The sequence below is a fragment of the Gopherus evgoodei genome, chromosome 4, assembly GCF_007399415.2.
Source record: "Gopherus evgoodei ecotype Sinaloan lineage chromosome 4, rGopEvg1_v1.p, whole genome shotgun sequence".
Taxonomy (NCBI): Eukaryota; Metazoa; Chordata; order Testudines; family Testudinidae; genus Gopherus; species Gopherus evgoodei.
The window spans coordinates 43351708-43377525 of NC_044325.1; the positions used below are offsets into that span (position 1 = coordinate 43351708).

Here is a 25818-nt window from a genome sequence, read left to right on the forward strand (position 1 = left end):
CAGCGTCCCCCACTCCGAGCGCCCGCCGGCTCTCAGAGCTCTGAGCCTTCCGCCAACTGTGGCAGAATAATTTGAGCTCCGCTGCCGACGGGTAGCGGGATGTCAAAGTCAACCCCGTTTCTCGCAAGGCCTGTCGGGACTCGTAGTCCAAATCTCCGCGGACCGAGCCCCCCCCCCGGGAACAAGGCAGAAGCCGGCGGCGTGGATGAGACGGGAAGGCGGAAACTGCACACCCCATGGTGCTTTGCGCGGAGCTAGCAGGTCCCCCCGCCCATCCCGGGGAGGAGGCGGGCACTCTCAGGGCAGTCGGGCTGGCTGGAGGGGGGGTGAGCGCCTGTGTCCTAGGGGCGGCTCCGAGCCCCTTCTCTCTGTGCCGGGCGGGGCCTGCCTGATCCTGCCGCTCGCTCACTGCGCGGCGGCTCGGGGCCCCGCTGCCCCGGCCTTGGAGGGCGAGACAGATCGGCACGCGCGGCCGAGCCGGGGACCCGATATCTGCCCTGTGGCGCAGCCGGTCCCCTTGTGTCAGGCGGGTTATTGACCTGCCGGGCCACGGGCTGATCTGATCCGCCACAGCCTCGCTTCCCATTGTTCCCTTCTCCTCCGGCGGCCCTGTGGGGCCACCCCTCTTTTCCTGGTCAGGCGCTGCAGTCCCCTGAAAGCCCTCGAGTGGGATGACCCAAGGGCCCTCCCTTGTAGGGCCTAGGCCCCGAAGTGCTGGTTCTGATCCAGCCTGGGGAGATTTGTCTGTCGCTTAGGACGTGTGTGTCTCTTTGGCTGCTTTTCCAGATGAACAGGATGAAAGTTGACGAGGAGGAGTATTGGCACAGCTCTAAGTGTAAAGCCTTCACATTTGATGATGACGATGATGAGCTCTCCCAGGTATAGTCTTCAGACTGCATGGATTGATAAAACTCTAGAGACTCACCTCTTTCTTCCAAAAGATTGGAGAATTCTAGCTGTTTAAGGGCTCCTGTGCATACAATTAACCCCCCCACCCCCGCTTGAAAGAAGCTGCACTAGATCCATGGGAAGGAATAGGGAGTCTGAAGGGCATAAAATGTTGGTTCCTGCATTCTTCCTCAATTTCTCTCCAAATCTTGGAGGATCTGTGTAATGTTCCTGAGAGGGGAAATAAGTAGAAAAAACCAAAAAATACAGTATATTTTTCTTTTTAAACATAATCAAGGGAATTGTTGGACGTCAGTTCATTTTCTAGTAGATTTGTGTCTGTTGTTGTGCGAGTAGAATCGTAGTAGATTTGGTCCCCTTCATGGCCATTTTAGCAAACTGGATCAGGGAAACTGAATTCCCTCTTGCCCTAGAGTCCCTGAGGATAAACAGAGGTCTTCAGAACTATCAAGCAGGCACCTGTGCTTGGCAATAAATTAATGAGCTCTACTCACTGACTTAGTCTTGCTGGGCAAATGAGAGATAAGACAGATATTTCTTGTTTTTTATCTTCTGGTTATCTGTGTGGAGATCCTTAAGGTCTCTTGGCATCAGGCCTGTAGGGCAGATCTGAGACCTCATAATAAATTGAGGGTAAATGATCTTTCCAATGATCCCCACCTGCACCTCCTACTAGTTTGAAGTATTTATAACTGATCGCTCAGATGTTCATAGTCCTCAAATTCCATATACTGGGTGAAAAGGAGCTGATTGTTGGCCAAGTGAAGTGTGGAACATCTTGCACTGGTCTTTCAGCTGTGTGGGGGCTGGGAAAGGCATGTATAAAAGGTTTGTTTGGATTGGAGTGGGTCCAGGCTATCTGAGTGGAACAGAGATGGTCTTCATGCTAACCTTGTGTTTGTCCATAGCTAAAGGAGTCCAAGCGGGCAGTGAACAGCCTTCGAGAGATTGTAGATGATGATGATGACCTTGAGAAGTTCAGCTGGAGTGGAGAGCCAGTGGGCAGTAAGTGAAGGGGTATCTGAAAGTTATGTTGGGGAGGGAAAGCTTATGAAAACATTCTTGTCTGGACTTGAGCTGTGCAGCTACTTTTCTTACTCCAGAGTCAGATGCCTTCCCCAGGAATGCTGGGATCTCAGAGTCCAATCTTCCCACTTGCCATTCTTTCATATAAACTTGTATCTGCCTGTGCCCATTAGAAGGAGAATGAGATGAGGTCCCCAGATGTCTCCTTTTGTACTCTTTCCATTTATAGAAGTGGAGGGAATTCCACTTTTCCTCTCTCAATATGCAGCACAGGCCAGCATAGACTTTATCCATGCCTGGCATCCAACAAAAGCGTAGGTGAAGGAATTGCCAGAAGTTTGACTGACAACCTATTACGCTCTCCCACACTTGAAACCCATTTATCCCAAAATCTTTTGGTTCAGCGTGATGATTGACGGGCTGATATGACGTTTGAGGTACAAGTTTCAGTTGCAAGCAGCTGAACCAATCCATTTCAGGTAGACAGTTGGAGACTGAATGGGAACTGGGTTAAGACTCTCTGACAGCTGCTGTCTACATCCTTTGGGGGTCATGACTCCTGGATTGTTATAGGGAATAGCAGAGATCAAAGTGCAGACAAAACTTGCGTCTTGGAGCAGTCTTGGGGATAATCCTACAGTATTTTGAGGTACTCAGATCCCTTAATGTTGAGAATCCCCTTCCTGGATAGTTAATATCAGGCATGGCAAGACGGTCAATTGACTGATCAAATAATGTCAATTGACTATTATTTGACCATGGTCAAATTTCCACCAAGAATGCCCTGATATACGTGGCAACCTATCTCTTTGATTGCATCATGGTCCCATTCTTTCATTTCTTAGAATTTCTTTAGATTGTGTTTTTGCGTATTTCTGAGTTAAAATAACTCCATTAAGTAACTTTTTTTTTTGTAATTTGGCATAATTATCTATTTAAAGCTAAACCTGTTGGAGACCATAAAGATTTACTGTTTTATTACTGTTCTAATAAATTAGTACTTTAAAATGTTTGACCATTTTTGACATTATTTGGCAATATTGGGCTAATATTTGATTGGTCAATTGACCAATTTTTTTGACTACTAAAATGCGCAACCCTAATTAATATTGATAATTTTAGTATAATCTGCTCCCTGTGTCCCGTCCCTCCATCCACCAGATCAACACATCTGTGGCACTGCGCAGACAATTCAAGTGTAATAATTAAAAACTTCCCGAACCTATGATGTTAGGTGCTGTGGGATTTTAGATAAAGGGGGCTGGCAGGGACGGCCAGCAACCTGCCTGGGAAAGAAGAGATTTCATTCTTCTGAGAACAGAAAAGGGATGGGGTGAGGCGGGGTTGTGGGGAACCAAGGTCCATATACCCTAAAGGTCACCACAGTAACAGTTTAGTCCCTGCCAATCTATGAGCAGGGGTGGGAGCTCTACAGGGTGGGTGGTGTCAGAGCACAGTTTCCTGTTAAGAAGAAGCTTGGCTATAGCCATGTCCTCAGGTTTGGATCAACCCAGTGAACTTCAGTGTTGCGCATGGATCCCCCTACCTTATTCTTATTACCTGAGAGATCAAAGGGTTGCAGTGCTCCCACCACGCTGCAGCTAGTTCTTTTCACGTAGTCAGTGCTTCTCACCTTGCACCACAGCTGCTCTTCTTGCTTGTGTCTCCTGTTCATCTTCCCAGTCAGCCTCTTCACCCCACCACACACTATCACAGTCTGGCTCACTGTTCTTCTGCTGTGCCAGTTGTTCAAAAGCTTGTGTTTGTGGTGGGGCTAGGGTGCAGCTGTATGGAGAGAGAGCGACTGCTTGCTGTGCTTAGAGCAACAGGGAGCAAAACTGAGCAAGTTATTGTCCTCATATATGGTTTGTCACAATACCTGCCTGTCCTCTGCAGGCATCAAGGTTATCTTAATGCTGTAGTGTCTGGAAGGGAATGTCTTACATTTCTGCAGTCCAGAGAAACCAAAGGATCCAGTATCTAGTTTTGTATCTTCCATTGTAAGCTCTTTGGAGCAGAGATTGTGGCACACCTCATACAGCACCATTTAAATGTACGGTGTCATGTAAGTGATCTTCTGTAATATTTATACAAGCTGTAGCCATACAACACCACTGAAATACAGCCATTTCTGAGGAGGAACGGGGCAGCTGCTTAAACTTTAGCACTACACAAGTTCAAGTTTAGGAAGCTATGTGCTGAATACTGTATCCAGTTGATACAGGAAGGTAAATACGGAGGGAGAATGTGCAGAATTTTCCCAAACTAAAATTGATGAGGACAAGAGGTAACAGGCTTCTTCCACTCTAGAATTTTTCATTAAGGTCTTTGGTTTTATGTCTTCTCATTGAGTTACAAGGGTTGTTCTCTCTCCATAGGTATTTCCTGGTCCATCAAAGAGACCGCCTTCAGCAGCTCTAACACTCCTGAAGGGAGAGACTCGGGCCTACAGAAGGGCTCCTCTTCTCATCCAGCTCTCCCCAAGCAAGCCTCCTCTTACTCCATCAGCAGTTTCTTCAAAGGTAAAGTCCCCTACTTGGCTGGGGTAGATGGACCTTCCCACAAGAGCATAAGGGAGGAGTCCAGTTTCTTTGTGCATATCCCAAACCAGGAAGTGCGCCATCTCTGCTCAGCCACAGGCTGCATCAGCTGCTTGACATGTGTCAGTGATCATGTCTGACTTTTATAAAGTGGGGAGAGCAGAGGCAACATAGTAGGGTCGGTGGGGGGAAGTGGGGTCATGCATCATCTCTGGGGGATTGACTGAGATCTCTTTCAGTATAGAAGGGCAGGCCATGTAGACTATATCTTCCAGCATGCTATGCTCTGCAAGAGTAACAAAGCTGCTTGGACCAAGGTGGAGCATGGCATGCTGGGAGCTGTAGTCTCCAGCAGTCACCCATCTGTGTAGATGAAAGCAGGCGATTTGGGACTGTGTTTGGCCCAGGTGGGCTGTGCTTGGTCCTCTCTGCCACAGAGGCAGCAGGCAAATACCCTTCCCCTGGAGCTGAGATGGCTTCTGCTGTTGCATGTAGGGATGGAGCTAGTGACTTCACGTCGGCATTGCCAGACATAGTCCAGCTGGCTGAAGGAGAGTCGTGTGGCTCAGTGCTGTTCTCTCTCCAGCCTGGAAACAAGCCTGATTCCAAAGCTGAATTTCCTCTGAATGTCCTCTCCTCATGTGGCGTGTTTTTTGATTGCCCCTGTTCTTATACATCAACTGATTTAGTGCTTGTGAAAGGTGCTGAAATCCTAGCCCTGGAGACTGGAGACTTCCGCATAGTCCCAGTGTAGGTACAGATGCCAGTGCCGTCTCCCTCCCCTCACAACACTGTACCCCCAGAGTGGCTCAGTGATCCTTAGTGGACCCCTCCAGGGGTGAGAAGGATTTCAAGCTCCATAACTGTCTCAGCTTTTGGCCCCTGTGGCAGCAAGGGGTCAGTTAGTGCCAGTTTTGTTGTGTGATATGGACAGATGTTTAGTAGGAAATGGCCTGAGACTTCCCCATTCATTTCCCATAGGTTGGCCCTGTCTAATAGTTAGCCTGCGATGCCCACTTGGAATGTAGTTCTCTGTTCTTTTGGTGAGAGGTGCTGCCTGGGGAAAGCCAGCTGAAAATCTCTCACTGTTGCCTGTTTGATTTTTTTAGGAAGAAACAAACTTGGGAGTTTTCAGTCCCTTTCAGATGGTAAGAGAGCAATTTTTATTCCTTTCTGGGCAGGGTGGGGGAAGGGGCAGATAACACTTGACACTTACGTAGGGGATTTTAACCCCAAGTTCAAAGCCCTTTGGAAAGTTGGGTCACTATATCTTGCCCGTGTTACAGATGAGGAAACTAGGGCACAGACTTGCCCAAAGTTCCCCAGTAAATCAGTAGAAAGGTCAGAAATAGACTAGTGTCTCTTGACTCATTCCCATACTCTAATGGCTAAATAGGCTGCCTCTTTGATAGAAAGTAACCTGTCTGAATAGAGCCTCCTGTGGGTTGGAAGGGGCCTCTAGCCAGACTTTCTCACATTCTGGTTCACTGCAGCTCTGTGCCCAGTCCTTGAACATATGGTCTCCTTTCAGTCCGTGGGGCTAGCCCAGGTTTTGCTACTCAGTCTGTTCTTTTAACAAAGAACCCTGTGCTGGGGGGAAGCTTAGACCAGGGGAAATATGGGAAGGTTGATGTGAATCAGGATCTCAGATGCGCTACTCAATGTGCTGCCTTCCCCTTCACAGCTCTCTCTGACACAGGAGTTAAAAGCTATGCTCCAGAGCTGCGCAGGCCAAAGGCAGACTACAAGGTGAGTGGCTCACATTCACAATCCCAGGGTCAGAGCAATGGACTGCAAAGGTCACATGGAGAGAGTGACTAGTTCCTGTTTAGCTAGCAGAGGGCAGTGTAGGAACTGGGAGGGCAAGGGTGAGATGTACAATCCCAGTTCCAACCTGCAGGAATCCCTTCAGCAATAACTCAGGTAGAGCCTCAGACATCACATCTTTTTCCACTAATGGTGAACATGTCGGTGGAGACACGGGAGTTCTCCCTCTTCTTACTGAGAAGCCCTGCAGAGATGGGCAGAAGGGAACACTTGTTAATGCTTTGCCTGAAAGCCTCTTCCCCACCAACATGCAGTCCCAGCATTGGCAATGGCTTCATTCCTGCTGTGAGTTTGGAACTGACAGCCTGTTAACTCCCAATCAGGAGTGGTACTCTCAGAGCCCCAGGACACCTCACTCAGGAATAACACCCTATCCCCTGGTGGTGCTGTTCTCCTCCTGAATACGCTGCTTTTCTTTACACACACACACTTCCTTAAGGGATGCTGGTGAGATAAACATTCTGTATGGAAAGTGTCCTTTCCTTCTCTATCACTGCCCCCAACAGAGATCGTTAAGTAGGAGGGAGAGGAATAATCTAGCATAATAAAGGGGGAAATAATAGCTATGGGATGAAACGAAGGTAGGGAAAGTTTTCTTCTGACTTCCAGGACCAACTTCCGGACAGTGATCTGGATCAGGCGGAGGAGCTGTCTCAGTCGAAACCCTGATGCTTGGGACATTTACCATAGACTGTGCAAGGCCCTAGAGTTCCCAGAGCCTCTCATGATTCACACAGAGAAAGGCACTAGCCCAAGCTCCCTAGAACAGTAAGCAGGGCCCAGTCCTGCACTGGCATATTAGAGGGAGGGGCAGGGTGGAACCTAAAAGGCACTTCCTTCTCTGGCCTGCATGATTTGATGAGACATCAGTGAATTTTAAAATCCCATGTACTTTTCCCCATGGCTGCCCATTGTTCACTCCCTTCCTCTCACTCAGGATACGGCAGTGACACTAGCCTGGTCTCTTTCACCTCATTTGACACCCTTTCCTTTGCCTGTCCCCAGACACTAACCTGAGGCTGTTGGCTTTGGGTTCCCTGTGCTGCCAGGGAAGGCTCACCTGAAGGAGCCTGTCTGAGGGTATGTCTACACTACGGGATTATTCCGATTTTACAGAAACCGGTTTTGTAAAACAGATTGTATAAAGTCGAGTGCACCCGGCCACACTAAGCACATTAATTCGGTGGTGTGCGTCCATGGTCCGGGACTAGCATCGATTTCCGGAGCGTTGCACTGTGGGTAGCTATCCCGTAGCAATCCCGTAGTTCCCGCAGTCTCCCCCGCCCATTGGAATACTGGATTGAGATCCCAGTGCATGATGGTGCAGAAACAGTGTCGCGGGTGATTCTGGGTAAATGTTGTCACTCATTCCTTCCTCCGTGAAAGCAATGGCAGACAATCATTTCGCGCCCTTTTTCCCTGGATTGCCCTGGCACATGCCATAGCATGGCAACCATGGAGCCTGTTTTGCCTTTTGTCATTGTCACCGTATGTGTACTGGATGCCGCTAACAGAGGCAGTACTGCAGCGCCATTTGTCTTTGCAAGATAGCAGAGATGGTTACCAGTCGTTCTGTACTGTCTGCTGTGCCATTGTAAATTGGTGATGAGATGACGGTTATCAGTTGTTCTGTACCGTCTGCTGCTGTCATGGGTGCCCCTGGCTGAGGTCGGCCGGGGGCGCAAAGACAAAAATGGGAGTGACTCCCCGGGTCATTCCCTCCTTTATGTTGTATCTAAAAATAGAGTCATTCCTGCCTAGAATATGGGGCAAGTGTGCTAGAGAACCAGTGTACCAGAGAGCACAGCCACTCTGTGTCAGATCTCGCAGAAATGATGAGCTACATGCCATTCTAAGGGGTGCCCCTGCAACAACCCCACCCGTTGCTTCCCTGCTCCCCCAACCCTCCTGGGCTACCGTTGCAGTGTCCCCCCCACCCTTTGTGTGATGAAGTAATAAAGAATGCAGGAATAAGAAACACTTGACTTTTTAGTGAAATAAAATGAGGGGGAGGCAGCCTCCAGCTGCTATGATAGTCCAGGTAGGACAATAAACGGTGCGAAGGAGAGGAGCCCAGCATACTGCTGCTATGATAGTCCAGGCAGTACGGAATCTTTTCTTTAGACATGAAAAGGGGGGGGCCTGATGGAACTCAGCCCCCAGTTGCTATGATGAAGGCAGTTACCAGCCGTTCTGTACCATCTACCGGGAATGACCGAGAGTCATTCCTATTTTTACCCAGGCACCCCCAGCTGACCTCACCTGAGGCCAGCCAGGAGCACTCACGGGATGATGATAAGGACGGCTATCAGTCCTTTTGTACGGTACCGTCTGCCACCGGGGAAGGGAGGGGAGAGGATGCTGCTGTTCACTGCCGCTGCACCGTGTCTACCAGCAGCATGCAGTAGACATAGGGTGACCTATAAAAAAGTCAAGAAACGATTTTTTTCCCTTTTCTTTCATGGTGGGGAGGGGGTAAATTGACGAGATATACCCAGAACAATGTGTTTGACCCTACAGGCATTGGCAGCTCAGCCAAGAATGCAAATGATTTTCAGGGACTGTGGGATAGCTGGAGTCCTCGGTACCCCCTCCCTCCCTCCTTGAGCCGTCCATTTGATTCTTTGGCTTTTCGTTACACTTGTCACACAGCACTGTGCTGTGGACTCTGTATCATAGCCTGGAGATTTTTTTCAAATGCTTTAGCATTTTGACTTCTGTAACGGAGCTCTGATAGAACAGATTTGTCTCCCCATACAGCACTCAGATCCAGTATCTCCCGTACGGTCCATGCTGGAGCTCTTTTTGGATTTGGGAGTGCCTCGCCACCCGTGCTGAATAGAGCTCCACGTTGGGCAAACAGGAAATGAAATTCAGAAGTTCGCGGGGCTTTTCCTGTCTACCTGGCCAGTGCATCCGAGTTCAGATTGCTGTCCAGAGCGGTCACAATGGTGCACTGTGAGATACCGCTCGGAAGCCAATACCGTCGATTTGCGGCCACACTAACCCTAATCCGATATGGTAATATCGATTTCAGCGCTACTCCTCTCGTCGGGGAGGAGTACAGAAACCGGTTTAAAGAGCCCTTTATATCGATATAAAGGGCATCGTTATGTGGACGGGTGCAGCGTTAAATCGGTTTAATGCTGCTAAAATCGGTTTAAATGCATAGTGTAGACCAGGCCTGAGGGTAGAATGGGAATGGGAGGATGTAACTGAACCCTTGCCCTGCCAATTCATGGTCTCTCAAATCGGTTGGGGGGGAGCAATTTGCCCATAAAAACAACACTTGGGGTTTAAGGTCCCAGGGGTGGGAGTCCATTCTAAGACGCACCTATGATGCAGTGATAGTCTTTGTCCAAGACAATAAATAGACACCCTGTTCTCCTTTCGGCCTCTAGCTCTATCCAGTCTGCCATAGGTGGGGCCTGAGCAAAAGTCATTGCCAGCTGAGGCTCTGTGGGAATGTGTCCTCATCCCCAAAACCACTCCAGCTGTTAGGTAGTTTCAGCAGAGAAGCTAAGGACTGAATAGGCCTTGGAGATTGAACCCAGCTGTGGGCTTTTGAGGGAGCTCTATGAGGTATGGGGTCAGGCATGTTAGGGTAGTGTGAGAGCAAGCTCTCCTGCATGGTACCTACTGGGCTGTAGCTATCGTGTGGATAAACAAGAGACCTCTGTCTCTGCAGATGTGGTTGGCCCCTTTCACCAGCAGTAAAAGTTTGCACATAAATGGTAGCCTGGTGGCATTCTGGGCACTGAACTTCAGTGTCTCTTGGATTGCGCTTGCACCAGTGGTACCAGCCAGTAACCAGATCAATCTGTCTCCTCCCAGATAAAGGTTCCAGGAAAGTGACAAGACTCTGGAACCTCCTTACCCAGGCCAATTCAGTCACATCAGAACTCTACTGCTCTTGTTCTTCGCAGAGTCTACTGGGAAACCCTTCTAGCTGCTGTGAACTGTGTGACAAGTTATTTCATCTGTCCCAGCTTTGAGTGGGAGGAGCGGCACAGCAAACACTGGGATAGCTTGGCCCCACAGCATCTTGGGAAGTTGATAAGATGCTTATGTCTTCCGTTGCAGGATTACAGCAGCGACTGGAGTCCCAAGGATACAGTCAGACGAATGCAGAGGGGCAAGGTAAAGACATTCCTTTTCCATCTGCTTGCAAGAGGGGAGCCTTGGTTGTGACGGGATACCCGAGGTACAGCCTGGGACCATGGGACCGCTGTGCCCCCTTAACTCTCCAGCCTGGGCTGTCTCTCTTTTTGCTAGTGACAAGCAGAAAACCCCTCCAGGCACTATCATCACTGCATGTGCAGCCCTGCACTCAGCTAAATTGCATGAATGTTCCCAGAGCTACTCATGAATCACACAGAGAAAGGCCACCAGCCCAGTCCCCCCAGGCTCCCAGCCTTGAATGTCGGGAATATACTGCCTTGCACAGCTCAAGACGAGCAGTGCAAGTTTATTAATTGGTTCACCACTTCATCAATGGAAACTGGGTATACACCAGCCTTTGTAAACCTGAGCAGATTGACCAAACACTTCAGGCAGACTCACTAGTAAAGGTAAACAGTAAAGTAAGTTTATTGACTACAAAAGATAGATTTTAAGTGATAGGCAAAAAGTCAGAGTTAGTTACCAAAATAAAATACAAGCACATTGTCTAAACCAGGGGTAGGCAACCTATGACAAGTGTGCCGAAGGCGGCACGTGAGCTGATTTTCAGTGGCACTCACACTGCCCAGGTCCTGGCCACTGGTCCAGGAGGCTCTGCATTTTAATTTAATTTTAAATGAAGCTTCTTAAACATTTAAAAAACCTTATTTACTTTACATACAACAATAGTTTAGTTATATATTATAGACTTACAGAAAGAGACCACCTAAAAACGTTAAAATGTATTACTGGCACGCGAAACCTTACATTAGAGTGAATAAATGAAGACTCAGCACAGCACTTCTGAAAGGTTGATTACCCCTGGTCTAAACTGTAATTCTATTAGACTGGGCAACATCTAGGCTAAGCAGTTTTTCTCAGACCACTGTATATTGCAGGTCATAGTACACAGGTTTCACCCTTGAAACCTAGGCCAGTCTCCTCTATTGGAGTCTTCAGTCTTCTGAGTGTCCTCGTTGCTTGCAGCATAGGTGGGGGAAGGAGAATAGGCCAAGCCTGGGGCCACTGTGCTCTGTTTTATACCCTGTGTCCATGTGCTTAGAGAACACAAGTCCAGGCATGTGTGGTGGGCATTACTGAGACCTGGTCTACACTGGTGGGGGGTGAGCGGTAAGCCAATTGGTCTAAGTTACGCAATTTCAGCTATAGAAATAGCGTAGCTGAAGTCGATGTACTCAGAGCTACTTACTATGGTGTCTTCACTGTGGTAGGTCGACTGCTGATGCTCCCCCGTTGACTCTGCGTACTCTTCTTACTCTGGTGGAGTACCGGAGTTGACGGGAGAGCACTCAGTGGTCGATTTATCGCATCTTCATTATATGCAATATCACAATTATATATAAATGAGGGATATGGGGGTTACAGGGTGAGGGGTTATGGGATTACAGGTTGCTCCCCCGAGGTATAAATATTTAGATACGGGGGTTACAGAGCGAGGGGTTATGGGGTTACAGGGCGCTCTCTCAAGGTATAGAATGTCACATTAGTGCTCTCAGGCTGCCTTCTGCTTGCACCTCTGTATTGTGGGACTGGGCAAAGGAACTGGGTAGCTCCGTTAATTGGTTGCATGACCATAGCGGGCACAACTGTCCAAAACTCTGTACCCACCTGTGGCTTTGCCAAGTGGAGGAGCAAAAGCAGAAGGGAAGCACTGAGATGCCCCTAGAGTCAGGAATAAGTGACGGGTGGCAGTCATTGGACCACTGCTAGAGCCTTTGTCTCTATTAGATCCTGGAGGCTTCTCCCATGGCATGAGGTCATCTGCAGTGCTTCTGACCCTTTGGAGCTGGTGTTATGAAAAAGCACCCATGAGGTCAACTTTAGGGCTCTGGCTCTCTTCATAGTTGGTGGAAATCAGAGGTGGGGGTAGGGAAAATGGGAGTTGTCCTTGGTGCAGTGGAGTTGGGACCTTGGTCCCAGCTGCTCAGGGCTGGCAGTGAGCAGATGAGTCTTGTGGAGGAAAAGGTGGTGTGTGCAGAAGTAACCACCCAACTGCTGCTGCCCCTTTGCTAAGGTTGTAACTATCCCTTCTTACCAGTTGGTGAAGGGCTTTGCTTCCATCTCCACTGAGGTAAATGGTAGCTCCAAGGCCAAGGAGTGGTGGAAGAGCATCTCAGGGCTAAAGGGAGCCAAGGAAGAGGCAGAATCATCCACTTCCAGTCTGCAGATCAGCTTCAGAGGATCCCAGAGACCAGGGCCCTTCTGCTCTGATGAGTTCTGGTGGTTTGCAGGTTGCAGGGCATTTTGGGGAGAAGTGCATGCACCATGCTGCCCACAGGCTGTATAGTTAAAGAGCCTGATCCTGCAAAACCCTTTCACTGGGAGACCCGCTCACAGCCCTGGGCTCCGAAGGAATGAGAAATTTTCTGAAGAGGAGCGATTCATGTTGCTGAATCATTCAAGATTAGAGGGAGTGTTAGCTCCCTGTATCTTGGTTGGATTCCAGGCACTTGGCTGATGCAGTGTTTCCTTGTCTCCAATGATGTCCCAGATCTGCTCACTGGAGAGGTTCCGTTCCTTGCGGGAGAAGCTGGAGCTCCTGGATGAAGCTGTTTCAGTGCATGATGGGAATGTCATTACAGCTGTGAGTCCTCTGGCAGTATAGGGTTGGGTGGGTGGTGGCCAGGATGGTTCCATAAAGGGTTCATGTATCTGCACAGCCATTTAGCTGCTGAACACTGCTGGTGCTTTGAATTAAAATCAGTGTGTTACCCAAAAGGGCCAAGTTTGAGGTCTGGGAAACTACATGTTCTAAGCCTCTGGTTAAAAGTCACGTGCTTTGCTGGGATTCCAACCAGAGGTTCCAGAGATCAGCTCCTTCCCCACCTCCTGTGCCCGATGGATCAGGTTCCCTGTCACTGCCTGTGTGCAGGGCTTTGGGGTAAGATGTGGAAAGCTCAGGTCCCTGCACACTGCACTGAATATTCCAGGGAGCTGCTCATAAGGGGAGAGGTTTGTCCCGGGCTCTTGGCCTCCCAGAGCATCGTGCAACAAATGAGCCATGTGCTGGGTGGTGTGATCCCTCCCACTCCAACGAGGTGGGTGAGGTGATCCCTGTATATATGCTGCTAGGAGAGCTCTTTGAGGTCCTTCAGAAGGGATGTGAGGGGAATGTGAGGGTGTTGTAGAATTGATGCATCGCTTATCTAACTCAGTCCGGGGTTAGGGGTTGTTATAAAAGTGGATGGGTAGGGTTCTGTGGCCTGCCTTGTGCAGGAGGTCAGACTAGATGATCATATTGGTCCCTTCTGACCTATGAGTCTATAGAAAAGCCAGCAGACCTTCTCTCCAAACTAGTGAGTGTCAGCTTGCAAGCTCCCCCAGGCCTGTGTTTGGCCTACGCAGTACAGAAGACACCAGCATTGCTTAATACAAAATACTGATCAAGCCTTGCATGAAGGCTGGAGCTGAGATGTCTGGGGCTGAGTGGGCCTCTGCTGGTGTCTCTGCCTGTCCAGATATTAGTGAGGGTTCATCTGCTTATCTGAGGGATGTCTCTTCTGCTTGCAGATTCTAATATTCTTGAAGAGGACGCTGAAGAGAGGTAAATGTGACTGGAAGGTGGCTAGGGCCAGTGGTGTCTGTGCAGGATTGTGTTTCTCAGTTAAGGGGAGTGTGGCCAGATTCTCTTATCTGCTGCAAGTTAAAGGGAGAGAGAGACTGGAGTCACTCTTTTTAGATGCTGCTTAACTGAGCTAGGAGTCTTCTTGAGAGAGATGCACCTTGGATCCAGTGAGTGTAAAGGGATGGGATTTGTGCTGGCTGTGAAGACCCAGAGACACTGTATGAATACCTGGGACCCTGTTAGGAGAGGGCAGAGGTTGGGGTGGAGATGAATGAGAATGAACCTGTGTGGGATATGACCATGCGCCACAGAGTACTTGGCCATTAAACAGGTGGAATTGGGTTCCTTTTCTAACCCCTGGTCACAAGAGGTTGGACTGTGCTCTGGAGAGGGGGGGTTGCAGAATCCTTTAGTTTTCTTCCGGAAGCTAGCAGTGCCATCCATGCTGGAACAGCCCAGGCTGGCCAGCTCACACCTTCTCATGGCTCCTCAGTGCTGACTTGCTGCCTGTTTCTCCCCACCTAGAGATTCTGTTCCAAGAGCTGGAGGTGCGACAGGTGGCCTTGCGCCATCTAATCCATTTCCTCAAAGAGACAGGGGAGCAGAAGCTATTCCTGGACCTGCTCAGGTGAGGCTCTCCACCCGGCATCATGGCTGGGCTGAACACACTTCCTGTGGTTGGACCCAGAGTGAAGGGTACTGAGTAGGGCTAATGCTTTGTTTCCCTTTGCAGATTCCTGGACAGGACGGAGGAGGTTGCTGTGAGTATTCCCAATCATGGCAGGTCCTTCTCCTGTGTAGCTTTTATGAGGTGAGGGAGACCCCTCAGAGAGGCTGCGATCAGACCCCTTGCACTTCCCCCTCCTCCTTCCAACAAAGGATGCTGTTGTGACAAGAGCCTGGGGACTGGGAGTGGGTAGCCATTAGGCAGGTGTGGTCAGTGGGCAGGGCTTGAGTTCATGTTTTGTTGGAAGATGACATTCCAGATCTCCTGAGCCCATTCCCTTTTGAACAGCTTCTGTTTTCTTTTTGCCTCCTCCAGCTGTCCCAGTACCGGGAGCACTTGAGCATCCAGGACGCAGAGAAACGAAGAGAATTTCTTAAAGGCTGCATCAGGTGAGCAGGGAAGGTGGGAAACTGGTGGGGTGCGAGTGCCTCCTGGAGAGTGGAATAAGAAGTGCAGCCTGCTGGAACCAGTAGAGCAAGGGTAGTCTACTTTTTGCCAAAGTCCAAATTTCTTAATCAAGGTATAGTCAAGGACCAGACTCCAGAGAAAATAATAATAAAAACAAGGTATACAAAAATTTTTGGGTTTGTTCAAAAGTGTCTAGTGGTCTGGATTTGGCCCTTGGTCCACCTGTTGACTACCCCTGCAGTAGAGTTTGGTGATGCACAGGATTAGAGGGACAGTGGTCTCTCTTTCATCACTGAGTGAGGATTTGAGGAACAACACAACGTGATTATGAACAGCCTGTGATGATCAGTACCCCGAAATATTTTCTGCTGATTGGAGGGCAAAGAGACCGTGGGGAGTTTCTGATCACTGACCCCATGGCGGGGGGGATGAGACCGAGGGTGCCAAGGTGAAATGTTAGTCTCGGGTAGGTATCACTAGCATTGTTCTGAGCTCTCTTTCACCTACCACTCCTTGAAATCCAGAAGATTTCCCCCTCTGATTGGGCTCTCTTTGTAGATGGCCTCCATCTGAGAGAGCAGGCAGTGATCTGGGAAGGTGAGAGCTTGAGAACTCACTGCCACTCCCAGAGCATTTGGGTGGGTGAGGCCAAAGAGGGTTGCCATTCTGACTCACCATGAATATGAGGAGCAAGAACATTGGGGGTGAATCCCCATGGCACACTCTGGTAAGATAAAGTGGGGAAGAGAGAGCCTCTCCAGGCCTTGTGTACTGGGAAGAGATTCTGATAGTGACTGTCCTAATCTCATTGCTGCTGGCCAGGTTGCCCTTTTCATCTGAAGATGCTGTTCATGTTCAAGACCATTATACGCTCCTGGAGAGACAGATCATCATTGAGGTAAGGGCCTCTCTCCTTTGGCCATAGAGGTGTCTCAGAGCTCTCCATCTGCCTCTGGCTCGGACCGGCCTGTTCTAATGCCAAGGTTCCCCTTCTGGGAGGAATAAGAAGTTTCTAGATGCTGTAGCTGATTGACTTGCGACCTCCTGGATCTAATTTGACTCCATATCCAAGCTTTGCTGATAGACAACTGCACCAAGCTATCGTACTGAGAGTCAGATATATTCATGTGCTGATGGTACGTGCAGGGCATTTGCTTCAGAGCTGTGCAGCACATTAAGAGGGTTTCACGCTGTCTGGAGTGGCTCACGACCATGAATCCCAGCCTCAGGGCAGACACCCCAAATTCGTTATATAACTAGATTTCACTCACTCAGCAATAAATGCAAACTCCTGCAGCACTGTAACAGTCTTACATGGAGTTAGACAGTCTCCTTGGACGCTCCAGTCTATCTCGTCACCCAGGCAAGCTGGATGAAATGATAAATGGTTCCTTACATCAAAGATCACAAAAGATTCAGGTTGCTCCGAGTCCCAAGAGACCAGTCACTGATGCCAGATCTCACACTAAAGGCAACGCTTGTAACCAATCCTACAATAAATTAAGGATTTATTAACCCAGAAAAAGAAGTGAGTTATTTACAGGTTAAAGCAGGCAACATATATGCACAAATGAGTTAGTCTGTGGTTCCAAAAGGTGACAGAGATATAGTAATCTGTCATCACTGAATGTCTTCTAGGGCTAACTCAGGTTGACCCTGGGGATCTCTGTTTTTTCCGAACTCCAGCCCTGTGAGAGTCCAAACAGCAGAGAGTATGAAGAATTTTCATGTCAGCTGTCTCTGTTATTTCCTCCTTCCAGAATTCAAGCTGATGAGATGAGCTTTCTTGCATGTAGCAACCTATGAGTGTAAGAGCACCATCAACCAGTCTTTGTATTGTGATGTTTTGCAGTGGCCCACTTTGTTTTGATAGTCCTTCTTGATGGGTGGGGGAAACAGTCCTCCTGCTTGGGTTCACAAGTTCAGAGCAGATATTTTTACAGTTATAAAGCAAAACGTACATATTACCTTATAGCACGGGATTCAGACATTACGAACAAGATTAATGCATGCAGCAACTTACAAGGATTTTAGAGTCTAAATACTAAGTACATCCTTACAACTCTAACACCTATCTTGAGCAATGCTAACATATCGGTGAGCTGGTTTGGTTTACACCTATGAATTTTTCAGTGCTCAGCTGGCGCCTATGACCTTGGTAAGAGCTGGCATCTGGTCTATCAATGTCACAGATGGTCCTGCTGAAATCAGGCCTGTCCCATGGCAACTGGGCCAGACAACCCTCATCCTCTGAGAACTGGGTGAGCAAACTGTGGCTGGCCTGATTTCCATGCAGTCTCTTTCATCCTACTTCTCTAGGCAAACGACCGGCATCTGGAAGCTGCTGGGCAGTCTGAGATATTTCGGAAGTACCCACGAAAGGCCTCTATCCTCAACATGCCACTGGTGACCACGCTATTCTACTCCTGCTTCTACCACTACACAGAGGGCGAGGTGGGTGCAACAGCGGGGTATGCAGGGGGCTGGAATTCAGTGCCAAAACCCTTGGTATGGGTCACTAAATAATGATAATGCCCAGCTCTTACCTCGCACTTCCCATCAGTAGATCTTAAAGCACTTTACAAGGGGGTTTAGTGTCACTACCCCTGTTTTACAGATGGAAAAATGAGGCATGGAGAGGCGCAGTGACTCACTCAATGTCCCTCAGCAGATCAGTGGGCAGCCAGGACTAGAACTCGTATCTCTTGAGTCCCAGTCCAGTGCCACTCGGCCACACTGCTTGGCTCATAAAGTTGGCACACTGGTAAAGAAGGAGGATGACACCCACCCCCTGATCTCCAGAGAGAGTTCCCCTAACCTTCCAGAATGGTCCCCACACTTTATGGATTTCTGGCACTTCAGGGGACCATAAGAAGTGTGAGGACAGCGTTAGAGAGGGGCATTTTGCCTGGTATGGCGGCCATCACAGAAGAATTGGCACCTCAGAGAAAGCAGCTACCTTGCACTGTTTCAGAGGCAGCTGCTGGATCCAGCGTCCAAGGGGTTAACTTGGCTTTTAACCTTTTCAGGCCCAAATGTAGGACAATAGTCTTTGAAGTGTGTGTGAGCGCTCTACACTGGAGGCATGGGAGACCCAGCCCCAGATAGAAGAGGAGGAGATGGGAGAGTTGCTTCCTTTGGAACCTCCATTTCCCAATCTAGCATTAGCAGCCTTGGTAATGTATAGAGCCCTGGCAAGCAGGAGTTCTGGGTCTGTCAGGGTGGTCTACATTGCAGCTGGGAGCGAGTCTCCCAACCTAGGTAGACAGACTTACTCTAGCTGGGCTCAAACTAGTCCACTAAAAATAGCAGTGTGGACATTCTGGCTTGGGTGGAAGTTCAGGCTCCGAAGCCCACTTGACCCCCCTGGGCTTCAAAGCCTGAGCTGGAACATCCATGTTGCTGTTTTTAGTGCACTAGCTTGAGCCTTACTTGCGTGAGTCTGCCTGCCTGGGCTGGGAGACTCATTCCTGTCTGCAGTGTAGACATACCAAAGGGGGCAGGGGGCCCACGATCTGAAAAGGCTGACTGTTACCCTCTCTCTCTCTCTTCAGGGGACATTCAGCAGCCCGACCAACCTGAAGAAAACCTTTAAGGTAGGGAGTGAAATCTGATTGGTGTCTCATTCTTGGTGGGAAGTGGATTTCTGTGACAGCATCAATAAAAATGCAGGCAACAGAGCTGGAGTGCCTGGGAAGAAGGAAGTTGAGAGGCTGAGTCCTGTCAGAAGTAGGTGTTGCTGACTCTGCAGAGAAAGGGTTTCTGCCCAGATACAAGAGAAGTGGGATTAGACGCAGCTGTTAGACAAGGGGCGAGCTCTGTGGAGACCTTTGCTTTGGGCTGGGCTGGGCTGGAAGCCAGACCCTCCTGGGGGACAAGAGAGGAAGCTTGGTTTTGGGAACTTGGGGTGTGAGGTGCTGCTGGGATCCCAGGTTACAGGAACTCTTGCCCCTGTATTTGAACCCCAAGCTCTGTGAGGCCTTTTCCCTTAACTGGGGTGAGCACCCCGACCCTTAGCTGGCTTTGGTGCTCGGCCTATGGGTGGCCCTGTCTTGCTTCTCATGGCTTGGAAGGGGAAAATGGGCCCTTCTCACTGCCAGTTCATTGCCAGCCTCACCCTGTTGCACCAGCCCTGTTGGGAGTCCCCTCCGTGCCTTCCAGGAGCATGGTGCTCTCCCTGGAGTCAGTGTGGAATGGGGTGGGCCATGCTGGGGGCCTGAGCCATGTAATTCTGCCTCCGTAGCAGTTGCAGATCCTTTGTGTGACCCTGCATGTACTACTGTGCTACTGGGCTCAGGCTTCGATTGCACCATCCCTCCCCTCCCAGCAGCTGGCTTGGTGCCTGCTGAGTGGATGGTGCTGCCTGCTCCCTCACCCCAGTCTGTGCTCTCGCCCTCAGCATTCAGTGTTTATGCCTTGCAGATCCCAGACAAACAGTATGTGCTGACAGCCCTGGCTGCCCGTGCCAAGCTGCGAGCCTGGCATGATGTGGATGCCCTGTTCACCACCAAGGTGAGTGACAAAACCTTTCTGGGGGGTGGATCCAAACACTTGTTGTTTCCTGGCTACATCTATCTGTTTCCATCTGGTTAGAGGATTGTGAACTGTCTGTCTCCTGAGCTGCTCTGGGCCTGAAGTATCCTGCAGGCTCTGCTCCAGCACTGTGACTTGTCTAGCCTGCTCTGGGGTTTATCTGGAGAGCCATTGCTTGTTAGCTCTGGGCCTGGCCCATCCATGCTGTGGGATCCAAAGTGAATTGCTCAGAAAGCAGGTTCCCCTGTCTCAAGAAGCTGAGATGGGCTTAGTACAGCTTCTACCAGCTCAGCCAGAGAAGGCGGCTGCCTTTGAGGCTCAGCTGCATGGGATTCACATGCGTTGTAAACCCAGCCTCCAGACATGGGACGCTGCTGACCATGGAACTAGGGTCTGGCAGGAAAGAGCAGCATCCTCAGCCAGAGGGAAATTACCACTGCCCTCTGGAGGCTATGGAGAGGGTAGGGAGGAGGAGCAGCAATCCAGTGGCTCCTCTGCCCCGCACCCAAATCTACTAACAGCCCTGTCCCCCAATTCCTCACCCTCTGGGAATCTTGCATTGGTCGTCCCTTTTGAAAAGGTTAGTGCTGTGAGTTTGGACTGTGGTTTCAGAACTGGCTGGGTTACACCAAGAAGAGAGCTCCCATTGGCTTCCATCGTGTGGTGGAGATCTTGCAGCGGAACAGCGCCCCCGTGCAGGTGAGCAAAGGAACTGTCCTGTCAGAACACACCATCGAGTCTGCTGTCCTGCCACACTGGATCAGACCTTTGGGCCATTTGGTCTGCAATCCTGTTGCACTGACCCAGACCACTAGGTCACCTAGCTTGCTAACATGCCACCAGCAGTGGCTGTTACCTATACCTTACAGTGCACCTTGGGCGGGACTGTTTATTTCTTCCTGGTCCCACATGTGAATTTGCTTGCTGCCCAGAGAGGGGCATTGACCCCATGTGGTTGTTGCCTGGCTTCTATAGCTGGGGATGGTGAAGGACTTTCCCATGTGAAGTTCCTCTTTTTTTGTGCCAGCAGAGTCCCTTAGGGATATAGATGTTATGTACATATGCCTGGAAAGAACATCATAGGGATGAGAACCTGAGGGAGGTAGATGCAGCTAAGGGAGATGGACAGCAGCAGGCTCTGAGGTGTCTGTGGGATCAGATCATGGATGGCAAAGCCCCTCTAAATGATCCAGGCTATCAAATGGATTGTTCCCTGCGTTCCGTTTCTAGATGCTTCATTTGGGCAAGGGTTCAACTGATCATCTTGAGTTGGGGTAGTGTAGGAATTGCCCCCTGGGTTGGCAGGGCCCTTGAGGAGGGACTGGGTTCACTACCCCTGGATCCTTCTGAGCAGGCTCGTCTGTGAGGCTGTCCCATCCACACACTGTCCTCTGCTTGCGGAGCGGGCCGGACTGTGTGGTGACCTTCTGTAACAGGCCAATTGGTTGGAGCAGGGGTGTTTTGGGGGAGAAGAAGGGTAACTATGGGGAAGTGAGCTCTGCTGATGCCTCCTGCCTTCTCATGCAGGTGCTGCAGGAGTACGTGCGCCTGGTGGAAGACGTTGAGACAAGGTTGAACCTTGCCATGAAATATAAGTGCCATGATGTTGTTGTTGATGTGAGTCCCTGCTGTACAAGGGGGGAGGTCTACATCCTCCCTCTTCCTCCGCCCCCGGCTCACCTGGCTGGGGGCAGGCTCTACCATATCTCCCTTGCCTTGTTATCGTGTGCCCATTTCATTTACCTCTGGGTTTACTTTCCCTGTGTTTTAGTGTCAGCTGATGCTCCCAGAACCAGCTAAAGCCAAGTGAGCCCTACTCACACTCCCTCTACCCCCACCTCCAGCAACTCTGCTGGGGCCTCACAATCCCAGCCTGCAGCACCCTCTGCTATTCCCACCTGAGCTCTTCTGGTGTAGAGGTGCAGTTGTGCTGAATGGCACAATTCAGAGATGGTTGTCAGTTTGGGAGTGGCGTGAGGCTTGGAATTTGGTCTACAGCAGGACGTGAGTTTCCGTCATCAGGAGTGAAAAGTCGGTGCAGTAACTCCTTGAGCCTCTCCTTCCTGTAGGGGGCCTTTCCCAAAGGTTTTGAGGTGAAGGCCCGATCTTCCAGTGGGACATCACATAAGGGCTGTGATTTTTTTCCCCCAGGACTGTGATGGATCCTGCTGCACAGCAATGAGTCTTTGGGGAAATCAGCATGTGGCCAAGGTTTTGGGGGGCTTGGAGGGTTATTCCTCAGCTGAACAGAGGGGTGCTGCCCAATAAAGGAGGTTGATTTCCTTAGCTCTGGTTTTGCTGTTTAACTAGACATACAGAGACCTGAAGGATCGACACCAGCTGATGGCATACAGGTGTAAGGTGGAGCGGGGCTCTGCAGAAGAGGACAAGATAGACAGCATCCTCAGCAATTTGGTAAAGAATGACTCCTCGCCCACATACACCCAGAGCTAGCCCTCTGGTGCTGTCTTCTGTAGATGCTAGTCGGAGACAGGAGTGGGTTTGTTTGGTGTATGGCATTGGGGTTGCTGCTCTGTGTCCCCACATCCTCCCTGCTGGGAGGATGCTAGTCCAGGTGAAGGTTCCAGTTAGATACAGGAAAGGGGGATCTATGCAGAGTCTCCGGAGCAGAAGAGCAGGTGCTAGGAAAGGGAGAAATAGCAACTGTTCAGTGCTGAGTCCCAACACTGAAGAGCTGCGATAGTGAAAAGAGGCTTAAGGCATTGTGCCAGGACTAGTGTCACAGGTGTGAAAGACAGTCCCTGCCCCAGGGAGCTTACAGTCTTAACGTGTGACGAGCGATAACAACTGGTGCTTGGCTCCTTTTTGGTGGTCCATTCTGGACACAACCTGCTAGGTGACTGCTCTGGGGCCTCTTAGGATCAAAGGGTTTTTACCTCTGGGTTTGGTGTTCTGTTTGACTTCTCCTATTAGGACCAATTGTATTACAAGCTTATAGTGAGTCATAGTCTGACAGGAGACTGCAAGTCAGGAATGTCTGACTCAGAATCCTGGCTTGCTGCATGGCCTTGTCCCTTTCCTTCAGGCCTTGGTTTCTCCATCTGTACCATGCAAGTAATCCTGACCCACCTCCTACGGGATTGTGAGGTTCCGTATGTTGTGGCGATGATCTTTAGCACTTGCCTTTATTGCTGCTTGTCTGCTCCTTACATTTGGCTCAGCGTGGGGCAGTGACACTAGCCTGGTCAGTTTGCACTTTCTGACTTTAGTTGGTTTTTGTTGCTGATCCTAGCTGCTAGCCCAGGGCTGCTAGATTTGGATTCCCCATGCTGCAGGGAAACATCCATCTGTTTTCATTGGCTTAAACCTCAAAGCTTTCCAGGCACATCAGTTTATAAACCCGCCCACCTTGTCATTTGCTGCAGCATCACCCGAGCGTGGGCTGAATTTCCTGACCGTGTTCTCCCTTCCAGTGGGGCAGATAAGCCCTGGGCATATTCCTGAGGGATCTGAGCTGCGATCAGCACTGATAATAGCCATGTCCTGTTGTGTTTCTCTTTCAGCAAATCCGATGGAAGAATTGAGGTGTCTGCTTACCTCAGAAGCAGCCCACTTTGCCATTGCTATGCCAGTGAGAGGGGAGACTATGGAGCCAGCCTCAGTGCCAACAGAGCAAGTTCCATTTCCAGTCTTGGTGGTTTGTCTGATATTGCCAATCAGCGCCAGTGGCTCCTGGGACAGAGCAGCATCCAGGCTGACATAAGGCAAACCCAGCTATTTGGCTAGTAGGACAAGACCCTGATGAACTGGAGTCAATGCTCTGTAATGGGCTAAGCCATGAGGCAGGCATGGCTTCAGTGTACAGTGAGAAGTAAAGTCTGGCAAAGCAGCAGCTACTTCAGATTTGTGCAGGATCAGGACTCATTCAGGTGAAAGGAACAAGACAATTATCCAGAAAAGATCTCTTCTAAGGTTAGGGTGACCTGCTCCCTTGCCATACCAGCTGCTAAGACTGGGGCAATGATGGCCGTGTCAGAAGTGAATATGCAGGAACCAGAGACTGGGCTGCGTTCTCCCTGCCTCTATGAGCGAGATGGGTAGGGAAAGACTTGTTGTCGCTTAAAACTCCAACCTTTCTGTTTCTCTGATTCAGAAAGGAAGCTTTCGGCTAAACTTCTGCAGATTGCATATCCCACTACAAAGCCCTGCATCTCAAGACTTGCCTCTTCACCCAAAGGGAACCTGGGAGTTCTGCCTGGAGCTCCTCCACTCCCTCATTGGGCTGGTTAGAGAATGAGTCAAAATTCCCTCCCAGCAAGTGCTGAAGATGCTGGCCCCACGGAGCCCCTTGGAACAATCTCTTCTCCCTGGCCTTTACATTAGGAAAGTTTTTGTTACACCCCATAGAAATGTGACTCTCCCCTGGGGTTCCCTCCCAGCTTTGTTGCGTCAGACCTCGCTTTCTGTTCCTTAAATAAAACTATCTCTCTGCCTCTCCTTGTGGCTCCTATTTACTTCCTTCCCTAGTGCTTTACTGTCACCCTGTGCCCTGATTATGAGGGGTTGCCCTGTCTTTTGAGGAGTGGGCACATGAGATGCACCTCAGAGTATCCCAGAGCCACAAGAAACGTGACTGGTGGGGCAATTTTTCCTTAAAGGAGAAGCTTATCCAGGATGGCAACCTTGGCATCTCACATCCTTGATGTTCTCAGCAGGGGCATGTCTAACAGAGAGTGTTGCTGGGCAGCACACAGCCTTGCAAATGCCACACAAAAATGGTGGTTATTTGTCTGTTGGAGCCAACAGTGGCCACATGCCAGTCTCAGGGCAGAATCTGGCTCCAGGACGCCTCCCTGATCTGCTGTAACAACCCTACATTAAGTGTCTGATGAAGTGGGAATTTTGGAGAATATTTTTCTGACCCCTATGTATGTCTCAGTTTCCCCTATATGCTGCATTGTTACCTAGTGGGTGGAAAAGGACTGTTTGCTCTCAGACCAGGCAAACGGTTGGTCTACACTCGGAACTGCCATTGCTATAGCTACATTGGTCAGGGACCTGAGAGACGTACCCATACCAACCTAACCCCCAGCATAGACAGCACTAGATTGATGGAAGAATTCTTTGTCGACCCAGGGCTTGTCTGCATTTATAGTGCTGCACCCTGTACCACTTTGTGAAGATGCTACCTAAGCTGATGGGACAGCTTTTCCCGTCAGCATGAGTCCTCCACCCCCACCCCGAGAGGCAGTAGCTATGGCTACCCTAGAAATTAGCTAGTGTAGACCAGGGCCTAGCTGCCTCCTCTCAGGGTGGTGGGTTACCTATACTGATACAAGAACACCTCCTGTTGGCATAGATAGTGTCAATAGTGCACTGGAGTAGCATTGTGAGGTTATGTCTACACTACAGGATTATTCCGATTTTACAAAAACTGGTTTTTTAAAACAGATTGTATAAAGTTGAGTGCACGTGGCCACACAAAGCACAATAATTCGGCAGTGTGCGTCCATGTACCGAGGCTAGCATCAATTTCCGGAGCATCGCCCTGGGGGTAGCTATCCCATAGTTCCTGCAGTCTCCCCCACCCATTGGAATTCTGGGTTGAGATCCCAATGCATAATGAGGCAAAAACAGTGTTGCGGGTGATTCTAGGTAAATGTCGTCACTCAATCCTTCCTCCGTGAAAGCAACGGCAGACAATCATTTCGCACCCTTTTTCCCTGGATTGCTCTGGCAGAAGCCATAGCATGGCAACCATGGAGCCCGTTTTGCCTTTTGTCACTGTCACCGTATGTGTACTGGATGCTGCTGACAGACGCGGTACTGCAGTGCTACACAGCAGCATTCATTTGCCTTTGCAAGGTAGCAGAGGCGTTTACCATCCCTATTGCACTGTCTGCCATTGTAAATTGACGATGAGATGGTGGTTATCAGTCATTTTGCACCGTTTGCATTTGGAAATTGGCGATGACGGTTATCAATCCTTTTGTACCATCTGCTGATGTCATGGGGGCTCCTGGCTGGCCTCGCTGAGGTTGGCGGGTGGTGCATGGACAAAAATGGGAATGACTCCCCGGGTCATTTCCTTCTTTTATGTTTTGTCTAAAAATAGAGTCAGTCCTGCCTAGAATATGGGG

General features: G+C 49.8%; 1 protein-coding gene across 3 annotated transcripts; it reads left to right on the forward strand.

Annotated features, from left to right (window-relative positions):
• Window positions 1-248: 248 nt before the first annotated feature.
• Window positions 249-24175, forward strand: VIPAS39 (VPS33B interacting protein, apical-basolateral polarity regulator, spe-39 homolog). Of its 3 annotated transcripts, none has more exons than XM_030559028.1 (20): window positions 249-326; window positions 787-879; window positions 1818-1914; window positions 4314-4457; window positions 5585-5623; window positions 6160-6224; window positions 10386-10442; window positions 12976-13068; window positions 13995-14028; window positions 14575-14677; window positions 14783-14810; window positions 15092-15165; window positions 16007-16082; window positions 17504-17638; window positions 18739-18780; window positions 19607-19696; window positions 20330-20416; window positions 21245-21334; window positions 22028-22132; window positions 23242-24175. In XM_030559028.1, exons 2-20 carry the CDS (start codon window positions 787-789, stop codon window positions 23260-23262), a joined length of 1473 nt encoding a protein of 490 aa, XP_030414888.1. In that variant the 5' UTR covers window positions 249-326; the 3' UTR covers window positions 23263-24175. The 3 variants fall into 3 exon arrangements, with proteins under 3 accessions (XP_030414888.1, XP_030414889.1, XP_030414890.1); XM_030559029.1 differs by lacking the exon at window positions 249-326 and adding an exon at window positions 439-634; XM_030559030.1 differs by lacking the exons at window positions 249-326; window positions 22028-22132.
• Window positions 24176-25818: the final 1643 nt, after the last annotated feature.

Coding starts and splice junctions, on each gene's coding strand:
- VIPAS39 (XM_030559028.1), top strand. CDS start 787: ATGAACAGGATGAAAGTTGACGAGGAGGAGTATTGGCACAGCTCTAAG. Junction 14,029..14,574: donor GAAGAGGACGCTGAAGAGAG/GTAAATGTGACT, acceptor CTCCCCACCTAG/AGATTCTGTTCCAAGAGCTG. Junction 22,133..23,241: donor ACAGCATCCTCAGCAATTTG/GTAAAGAATGAC, acceptor TTTCTCTTTCAG/CAAATCCGATGGAAGAATTG.